Source organism: Larimichthys crocea, chromosome XII (assembly GCF_000972845.2).
Source record: "Larimichthys crocea isolate SSNF chromosome XII, L_crocea_2.0, whole genome shotgun sequence".
In the NCBI taxonomy this organism is placed as follows: Eukaryota; Metazoa; Chordata; class Actinopteri; family Sciaenidae; genus Larimichthys; species Larimichthys crocea.
Window position 1 is genome coordinate 4,373,931 of NC_040022.1, and position 10,186 is coordinate 4,384,116.

The following is a 10,186-nucleotide window of genomic DNA, read 5'->3' on the forward strand; positions in this document are numbered from 1 at the left end:
TTCATGACATGTGATTTGTTTCTCACCATTGACTACCATGCATTTTTTTTTTCTGAAACAAGCTCTGGTAGGGCACACCGGAAGAGGAGGGGCTTTGCCTCTCTATATGCTGATACAGTATGAGACCTACCATGATGTGACAGCTCTTCCATTCCTGTTTTATCCGACCACTTTGACTTGCAGGTTGCAACTTATGTCAGCAGCAGTACTGTCTGTGTGTCTGAGGGTAAAGTTTCCTCTTGACGCCCAGGATGATAAAAATCCGCTGCTCACATATTTCACCACTGCTACTAAGTGGGTGATCTATCACGCCTGAGTTATGCAATATCACACGCACACACACACAGGCAGAAATCATAACAGTGATGGTGACGGTGATGCAAGAGATAAAGGTGCAGTCCGCGTATTACAGCATGGCAGCAGGTCGACAGGCGGTGACAGCCAGGAGAGAGAGAGATTACTGGAACACACGCACACACAATCTCTCCCTCACACACACATACAGACACTCAGAAGGTGAGATATGTCTCCCAGCATAGAGATGTACTCTGCTGTAATCTCTTTGTCTACAAGATACACTTAGATGGATGGTTAAGGGACAGAGAGAGAGAGAGAGAGTGTTGCAGTGTATGCTGTGTGTTCAGTTTGATAAACCCACTGCCACATATTGAAACACTATTCATATGAGCTTAATATATAGTTAATATGCCTGTTTGGTTCTATGTTTTTAGGCTTTAATCTTTTTAAAAATCTTTTTTAAAAATCTTTTTTTTTTACATTGTAACATATAAGGTATTCACAGTCTTCCTTCTTTTGTAAACTTAAACTGCGGCTAATAAGACCAATCACTTCATTTATCATAGTCCTAGGGGATGTTCGAAGGTTTATTGCTGTTTTTTATTCTACCAAGAAGTCTCCATTTGCTGTGGCTCTGCAAAAAAACAACCAAATGAAAACACTGTTCAGGGAAACAAAATACATTTTGTACTGGAAAGTTTGTGAAAGCGTGAAGAAGATGACCTGTCAACTTGTAGGCCAATATTTTTAGAATGTGGCTGAACTGTTCAGAAGTCATTCACACTAGGCTGAGAGCCAGTCACATTGCAATACAAACCAGCTTCAAGTGTGGTCTGGCCAATCCGATATCACACTACAGGCATTTGCACATGAATGTAAACATAAACATGTTTGTTCTTATCTAAACAATATATCATAGAGATAAGATATTATTACAGTAACAATGAGCTTTCTTACCAACAGATAAATGGGCAGATTAGGTGCAGGAAATAGTTTAAATCTGGTTTGAAGTTAATCAAATGTGCCTTAGATCAGTGGAGTTCCCCATGGTCCCATACTGGGACCACTTGTTTTCTATCTATATGTTGCTACTAGTTCATGTTATACACTGATCTAATATTGATTTTCATCTTTATAGGAAATAGGTTTTTTTTTTTTCATTAACTTTTCCATAGTGACCATGTCAATGAGTCAATAGGCTCAGTGACTACAGTAGAGTTAGTAAAAGATTATACCAGACTGATCCAAAATGAGGTAAAACACTTACAAACATTAACATTTTATTGACCATGCCTGGACCAGCTCCTGAATACATATAGGACTCTGGCCTTTTCGTGGTCTGAAGAACTGAAGGTGATTACACCTTTGCCATGGGACGCCTAACATAGGCCTGTGTAAAGAAATTGAGTTAGCCATACACACACACACACACGCACGCAGTGCTGTTTGCTGTTTGAGAAAATAGACTAAATCACATACACATGTGATTAAAGAGAGTTTCATAAGAATCATATTTCATATGAAATTATACAAAACATCATCCTGCAGAACAGTGACATAAAACTCAGTAGGCCCAGAACATAGTAGAATGGTGTATTTTCTGGTGGTGGTGAGTGGAGAGTGGGGTTGCCTCTACTGCAATGATCAAACATTAATCATCTGAATGATTTGGTTACATGCTGGGCCACAGTTTAAGGATTCCATGGGAATATGAGCTCTTTAATGTTTAAATGAGGGCCAGGTGAAGAAGCGAGGATTCCCCTCTGTTTGTAGTTAAGAAAAAAAAATTACTATGACCGGGGGTTCACCCTCTTCAGTACAACTCACTTATGTTATTTCCAGTCTGTGAGTTACATATTCAGCTTCTTAACTCAATACAATATTTTATTTCATTACCTGCACCATACATGTGTGAGATGGTTTAATTAACAATATAGTATTATGAGTCCGGACCCTAAAATGTTTTGCAAATATGTTTCTAAAGGGTCAAGAAAGTTTGTTTCTTAGAATCAAAGTTGTTTTATAATGGACATGCATTAAGCCATTATACTGACTATGAAACTGCAATATTATAACTGAAATATTCAAATAATTCTTTTGTTGACGTTGGTCATTGGTGATTTAAAAATGCACGGGTAAGAAAAAACGTAAAATAAAACATGTATTTAATATAATATAATAATATTTATTATTATGAATAATAGTAATAAAGTAAAGCGATTTGCTATTATGCTCCCTTGAATATGAAATATATATATAAAAAAAGGAAATACCACATTTCTTTTTCGATTGATCTCTTCTCCTCTCTATCTATCTCTCACCCCACCCACACCACCACACTCACACACCCCACACAACACACACACACACACACACACACACACACACACACAGCACGCTGTCACAGTGAGAGTCATCCTGTAATGGCTGCCACTGCTCATTGTTCCATCTCCGTTTGTCTTCAGCGCCATTTTGACCTCTGCAGGAGGAGGAGCGGCTAGTTAGCATCGTGTCCACACACACACTGATGGAGGCAGCTAACCGTGCTAACCCAGGCTTACTCCCCACTGAGCCAATGGGGAGAGAGTGAGTCCAGTCACTCCTGTACTCACACACTCCACACAGAGTGTGAGTCCTGCAACACACTCCGGTCTCCACACACTCCCACACTACACACCTGCTTACCTGCTGGGGGCTAGGCTAAACCTTAGCTTCTCCTCACCAGGCAAGGGGGCTAGCCATGCTAAGCTAACAGTGTGCTGTGACCTGCTCTTTTTTTTTTTATCAGCTCTGGAAAATATCTCCTTCTTTCTCAAAGACATTTTTCAGGGTTACTCTGTGGAAACACAGGAGCTGAACCATACTGGGCCGTGCCAGGCTAACAAGTCAGGCGGCTTAATCAGGCTACACAGGCTATTTATGTTGTACTGTGGAAACTAGCTGGTGCTGGCACTGTGAACCTGAAAAACTATGAAAAATATAGAGAAAAAAAATGATAAAATGGACAAATATTAAATTAAACACAAAAAATATATATCTTAACAATTAAAATAAAACAAACAAGCCTGGAATTATAGGTTGTGGCTCATTGTAAAATTTTTTTTTGTTTTTACATGAATATACAAAATTATCATAGAGGCCTTAAAATATAATAGGAACACCAAGCCAAAATTATATCATAAATACTAAATAATAATAATAGGTATGATAATAATTAGCTTTAAATTTGTATATATCAAATGTCACTGTGATAATGGTGTTAAATACATAAACATAATTATTTCAGCACTCCTTGAATTCACACAGCCTGGGCTGTAAAACAAAACGACATGGGCCACATTGTAAATGTTTGTGTGTTTTTTTTTTATTATTATTATTCCACTATGAAAATATATGTACAATAAATAATTTGGATTTTCACTATTAAAGAATCTCAATAAATAAACTAGGGTCTAAAACTCGGGTCGTCAGCAGGACTCCTCTCTCCTCTGAGAGAGTGAATTCATTCTTCAGTTTAAATTTTCTTTTCTTTTCTTTTTTTTTTTAAAGAGCAGTCCAGCTCTCCGTGAACAGTTCCTGAGAAGTGATTTAAGGATCCATGAAGCTGCACCAGAACGGACTATAGAGAGGAAACAAATCCACGCATACTGAGAAAAGGGGAAAAAAAAAGAAAAATAAGAAGGTAATAAATACCTGAAATTTGGACAAAAGAGAGGAGAAAAAATCACAACGTTTCCATTGTGGGAAAAAAAATTCCTTCGATGTTTGAAATGAAAAAATCTCTAAATTACAGCCGCAAAGTAAAACCAGCAAAAAGACGGGGAAGAAAAAAAAACAGATTTAAAAACATAATTTTCATTCAGAAATGTTTCAGGAATGTTGCCGAGACGCTTTTTTAAACATCAGTCCTGGCCCACTGCTGTCTCCTCCGCTAGATTGTTCATCCACACACAGGCCGCAGGTCCACCCTCCACTCCCAGCTCAGTGTTCGTCTGAACGGGCCTCAGAAGTTGAGGTGCTGCAGGTCTATGGTGCACAGTGTGCTTGTGAACAGGTCGAAGTCCTCCTCGGAGAAATCCACCGGACTGTCCAGGGAGCTCTGCAGGCTGGGTGACAGGCAGGCGTCCCCGGCAAAGAAGGTGAGGTCGGGGAGCGCGGATGAGGAGGAAGGGGCGGCAGGAGGAGCAGACGAGGAGGTGGAGGTGATAGAGGAGTCCCGCTGCTCAGAGAATGACGGATCGGACGCTGCAGCTGCTGCCGCCCCGGCCTCGTTGAGCTGCATCAGGTCCGGGTTGTCAGCGGACTTCGTGGCGGTGAACGTCGGCGGGGAGTGGTGAGTCGTGGCGGCGTCAGAGGAGCCAGATGCCCCTGGCAGCGGTGGGCGTTCGGGGCGGCTCAAACGGCCTCCCTCCTCCGGCGTGGGCTGTGCATTGTCCCCGCTGTCATTAGCGTAGGCGGCGGGTGGAGCGGCCGAAGATGGATTGCCGCTCCCCGGCTCACTCTCCGATGTAGCCTCCCCTGTGCCAGATGCTTCCAGCGGCTGGCTTGAGTACGGCGATGAGGCATCGGCTCCTTCGAGCGGCTCAAATCCGCCCGGGTCGCTGGATTCGTTGCCTCCTCCACCACTCCCGTCCCGGTGGTGTGTAGTCTGACGCTTGTGTTTCATCCGCCTGTTCTGGAACCAAACTTTAACCTGCCGCTCGGTCAGATCCAGCAGGGCCGCGATCTCCACCCTCCTAGGCCGGCATAGGTACTTGTTGAAGTGGAACTCCTTCTCCAGCTCCAGCAGCTGCGTGTTGGTGTAGGCTGTGCGCAGCCGGCGGGACCCGGCTCCTCCACCATCCAGACTGGCCTGGCTCGGGTCTGGAGGGAGACAAAAAGAAATAAAAGAAGGAGAGAAAATTACGCGGAGGATTTATTGTACAAAAAACATCTATATTTTTAAATATTTTAACTTTATATTTTGTTTAAACCTCAAACAATAATCTACTTTATGAGAAATAAAAACTCGACAATTTTATTGCGTGTAAGATTTCCAGCCAAGAAATAAGCTGCTTCAGCATGGAGCACAAATCCCCTCGGCTCTTCTGTCTGTAATAAAACAGTAATAAAACACAAAAAGTCTCATAAAAAAATACTCCTTCCAATTACAGTAGCAGCCAAAGCCATAACTGTAAGAGCGGACCAATTTGATGCTGGTAAAATAATAATAATAATAATCATGATTTTAAAAAGGGTGAAAAAAGAAACGTAGATAAAGACAGATGATCATAATGTCAGAGTGTGTGAGCCTGCTGTGAGAAGCTGCAGCAGCAGCGTGTGATCAGAGATGCAAAGAGAGGGAAATAAATATATCACGGCATAGGGAGGAAATGTGCGGGGAAATGTGGGAATGTCGGCGTGAATCGAATGTGGCGGTGTCTGTCAGAGGCATGACTACAACTGAGAATGGCTTCATGGATCAGATGAGGGGAGGAAAAAAGGCAGGAAACTGGGGCGAGGAAGGAAGATTATTATTATAATTTTTTTTTAAATGGTGGATTTTGTTTGTTTGATGAGGAGAGGATGGAGAGAAAAATAAAAACAAACGGAGGGTTGTTGTGCAGAAAAGAGAAAATGAGATTGTGTGCAGTGTGTATCCTGTGTGTGGATGTAGCTTATACTCCCCCAACCCCCACCCTAACATATTTTGCTCGCTCGCCATTATATTTCCTACCTCCATCTCCATCCTCCATCCAATATGGCTACCATCTCAGTTGTGTTATGAATATATAACACGAGGGTGATGCTACCACTGCTGTTGCTGCCAGCGCTGGTTTCAAATCACACCACCCAAATGAACAGAATGATACAAACTGCAGCAGAAATCACCTGCAGGCTGCATGAAGACACACAAAAAAAATCTCCCTCTGTGCGTCTTTACGCGCGATAAATAATTCCACATTTGGACATTTGGTGCTCAAGGATGTGTGTGTGTGTGTGTGTGAACACTCAGAGTTGAGCTCAGTTCTATATTTCCATCCTAAATAAATGACACATGATGTGTGTTAATATTTAAAATGCACGATGAGAGAGTGTGCACAGCACTGCAGCATAATGCAGTGGTCTAGATATGGCTTCCCTGTTGACACAGCATCACAGCACTGCACACACAACACACACACACTCACAGTTAGGAGGGGGAAAAAAACAATGTCATGTAACCACATCCATGCTGTGTGTAATGCATGGTGAGTTATCTCTAAAGTGGAAATGAAATGAAGATGCGGACAGAAAATTAAAAGCACAGGCTGCACAAGCCCTCACACTCCCACCACACTTACACATGCACACTCACACACACACATGCACAGTCACACACACACATAGTGGCTCCCGCATCAGCATACCGACCTGTGGGCGACTCGATGCCCGCCGATGCGTACCCGGAGGCGGTCGGTGATGGGGAGGACGAGGCAGGGGGGATGATGGAACCTCCACCGCTGGAGCTGCTCCCAGGCTTGGGGCATTTCTTTGATGACTTCTTCTCCTTCATCCAGGGGAACTCGTGGGCCAGCGGTCCGGCCGGGCTTGCCGTAGCCGTGGCAGGGGCCTGACCGGGCGGACAGGGCTGCTGGGCTGCTCGGTGGTGCGTCTGGAGGCCATTAGTGGCGGCGGAGGTTCTCCGGTTCTGCTGGCTCCTAGCAGTCGGTCTCGGCTGGCTGGCTGTGCAGGGGCTGAGGCTGGGGATGGTGTGCTCGAAGGGAGGCGGAATTACTGTCGACTCCTTGATTGATGAAGTTTGAAATGACTCCAGGACGGCGGGGAAGGACGTCAGGCACTCTGCTAGGGACGGCTGGCTGTTTATAAAACCGATCTCCCTCTCAAATTCAAAATTCATAGCTCCCTCAGACCGGTTTCACCCTCAAACGGCGAGACCCCCCGAACAATCCCTTCCCCTAAAATAAAAAAAAAACAAAACACATACACACGCGCACGCTCGCACACGCACACAGAAACAATATGGCTTCTGAAAAAAAAGAAAACGAAATGAAAAAACGCACGAGCATGTAGGCTCCCGACCGCAATGGCGTAAATGCGGTGGCTATATAATAATTGTGTATATTGGTGATATTACTAGCGTATGGGGACCTGGGTAGGCTAAACTGAAGAACTATGGGGCGAAATTGCAGCCAATTCCTGGTCATGTGATCCAAACCAGCCAATCGGAGAGCCGGGCCTGGCGGCGGCGATGGCTGTGGGAAGCAGCATTATTATTTTTTTTTTTCCAGCAAATGCTGTGGCAAAGAGGGGCTTATATGACAGGATAGCTCGCTATTGTTTTGTCTTAACGGGGGGTCAGACCTGTGGAGGAGAGTGGGGGGTGAAAAGAAAGGGGGGAAAAAACGGGGAAAGCGGCCGGTCGCCATGTGCGCCGTGTGGGCGGCGGGTCGGGCGCATCCCCCGGCCCCGGTGTGGTAACGCACAAACAATAGAGCATCTCTCGGACATTTTTTTTTTTTTTTTTTTTTTTTTGTGGTCCTCTCTTGGGTGATGTAATGACGGCTAACATTAGGTGAACGGAGCTGGCCAGCACCGTTTACAATATGGCTCCTTCACACAGAGAAAGAAAGAAAAAAAAAGGAAAAAGAAATAGCCTACTGTTTACAGCACTCAGCTCATTAATCTTATAAAGTGTGACAGAGGCTGAGAAATCCCCCCCCAACTTAGACACAGGAAACTTGGAGAGGGTTTTAGATGGCGCAGCAGCTCAGGAGGAGAGGATGATGAAGATTTCTCCTCAGCGGTAGTGAAGATGAAGCAGGATGAGGGACAGAGAACTTAGAGAGGGCAGAGAGGGGGAGCGTGTTGGTGTGTAAGTGCACATTTTTTGTATTTAATACACATGTATGCTGCGTTTTTTGTGTGTGGGTGTGTGTTTTTGTTTTGTTTTTTAAGTCTAAATATAAGATAGTGTCTGCATCCAGGCTCCAAAAATTCTTCTGCCACAGCTCTCTCAACCCCTAGTGTGATGTGTGTGTTAAAAATGTTCCGGTGTGTTTACGCAGAGAGGCAGAGAGAGAGAGAGAGAGAGAGAGAGAGAGAGAGAGAGAGAGTTCATAGCGAGGTCGCTCCGTGCAGGGGGAAAAAAAAGTAGAGTAAGCTCAGGCCTCCTGTTCCTCCTAATATTAAAAATAATAACACAGCAGCAGTTATATGGCTGCTAATAGTAAGTGAGAGTGTGCTGAGTGGCCTTCAGACTCAACAGGGCGCACATGTAGATTTTTATAAAGATCAGGAGTTTAGCAGAGAGGATATTTTGGGGAGGGCCCCGAGTGGAAAAAAAAGAAGTGCGGTGATCAATCTTTCTCTGCCTGCAAAGAGCCTGACAGCAGCCCCTCTCTCTCCCCTAAATAACAAGAAAAAGCTCCAGTGTCCTTCCCTTTAGCTCCCTTTTAGTCGCCATGATTTTAGTGTTTTTACGCAGCTTTTACGCACAGAAAATACGCGCATATCCTACGGAGATTTTTTTATTTTATTTGTGAAGACACATTAATCACAGAGACAAATAGATATTTAGCTCACTCTCTCTCTCACACACATGCACACACTCCTCAGATTCTTGTCTCTTTCCCATGCCATTTGGCTTCACCCCCATGGCTCTGAGGGAAAAAAAAGCAGAAAGAAAAGCAGAAATGTGTGTGGGAGTTTGAGCCATTGAGCGCAGGAGAAAGCGCAGGCAGTGAGTAGGCCGACACACACACACACATTATATACACACCATACACACACATGTGCAAGCCCAAACAGAGCAGACACAAACTGCTGACTGAGCTCCAACATCACAATACACCGGCTTTCTCCTCCTCGTCTTATTTTATTTTATTTTTTTTACCTTGTCACGATTTTTTTGGGAAACATTTTGTAAAATTGCGACAATTTATTGGGATTTTTTTGTGTGTGTTTTTGGTGGAGAGAAGAAGCTGTTTGTTTCATGCTAGTCATCATATGGGAAGCGTGGATTGGTCGACAGAAGATGAGGATTTGTGACTTTTTTAATTTCTTGTATTTTCTATCATCTTAACTCATTTTATTCTAATTTGAATATGATGTTATCCAGCAATCCGTTTCTTTATTTGGGGGTTACTGATAATAATAGGGTAAATCAGTTCCTTTTTAATTCCTCTAACTAGGTAATTTTAAAGTGTAATTACTAATATTAACTAACTATTATTAATATTTGAGATTTGTCCTGTTTATGATACAGGAAAGAAAGAAAAGAAAAAGAAAATTCAGATGCAAAAGTTCATAAATTGTTGTCTCTCATTCTGTTTAGTTATTAAGTAAAGTTAGTAACAGTTATAATAATAATAATAATTATTATTATTATCATTATTATTAGTAGTAGTAGTAGACTTCATTCAGATTTGACAGCTGCTGTATGATAAATCCAGGCACATCTGGCAGATAGCTTCTGTCCTATATGTAACAATGGTGACCTTATTGAATAGCAGTTCTAATATTTGGAGCTCGGTGTGTGTGAGCCCTCCTACAGTCTGACTGTATGACTGTAATGTTGAAGCCGAGCCGAGCTCTCCGTCTGCTTTTATGAGGCAATAAATTAGATCCAATCTCTGCTTATTGGTGTTTTTATTGTCTGTTAGTCCAACGGAGATGTAAAGGGAAGTACGGCCATTATTTATGGGAGCCTGATTTATGTCCTAAGTTTTATGCTGCACTCAGGCCTCTGAGCACAAGCGCGTGCTGGAGAGAGAGAGAGAGAGAGAGAGAGAGAGAGAGAGAGAGAGAGAAGGAGGGAGGGGGGGTTAGAGACCACGTGATCAGGCCAAGGCGCAGGCCTCTGGGCTTTTTTTAGTCATAAACATCAACATAGAAGACTTAGAGAGAG

At 43.3% G+C, this 10,186-nt stretch overlaps 2 protein-coding genes across 2 annotated transcripts in view; both read right to left on the minus strand.

The window, feature by feature from the left end:
- Window positions 1–3,639: 3,639 nt before the first annotated feature.
- Window positions 3,640–8,371, minus strand: hoxb2a (homeobox B2a). The gene is made up of 2 exons (XM_019271488.2): window positions 6,691–8,371; window positions 3,640–5,160 (listed from the first exon to the last, which is right to left on the minus strand). Exons 1-2 carry the CDS (start codon window positions 7,175–7,177, stop codon window positions 4,301–4,303), a joined length of 1,347 nt encoding a protein of 448 aa, XP_019127033.2. The 5' UTR covers window positions 7,178–8,371; the 3' UTR covers window positions 3,640–4,300.
- An 11-nt stretch (window positions 8,372–8,382) lies between these two features.
- Window positions 8,383–10,186, minus strand: part of hoxb3a (homeobox B3a) — a 48,996-nt gene continuing 47,192 nt past the window's right edge. The window contains exon 4 of the mRNA XM_027285258.1: window positions 8,383–8,939. The gene's annotated coding sequence lies outside the window, so the exon portion shown is untranslated. The remainder of the gene's footprint in view (window positions 8,940–10,186) is intronic.

Excerpts from the sequence above, each read along its gene's own strand:
- hoxb2a (XM_019271488.2), bottom strand. The coding sequence starts at position 7,177 with ATGAATTTTGAATTTGAGAGGGAGATCGGTTTTATAAACAGCCAGCCG. Across the intron at positions 5,161-6,690 it reads GGGCATCGAGTCGCCCACAG|ACCCGAGCCAGGCCAGTCTG; the intron begins GTCGGTATGCTG and ends GTCTCCCTCCAG.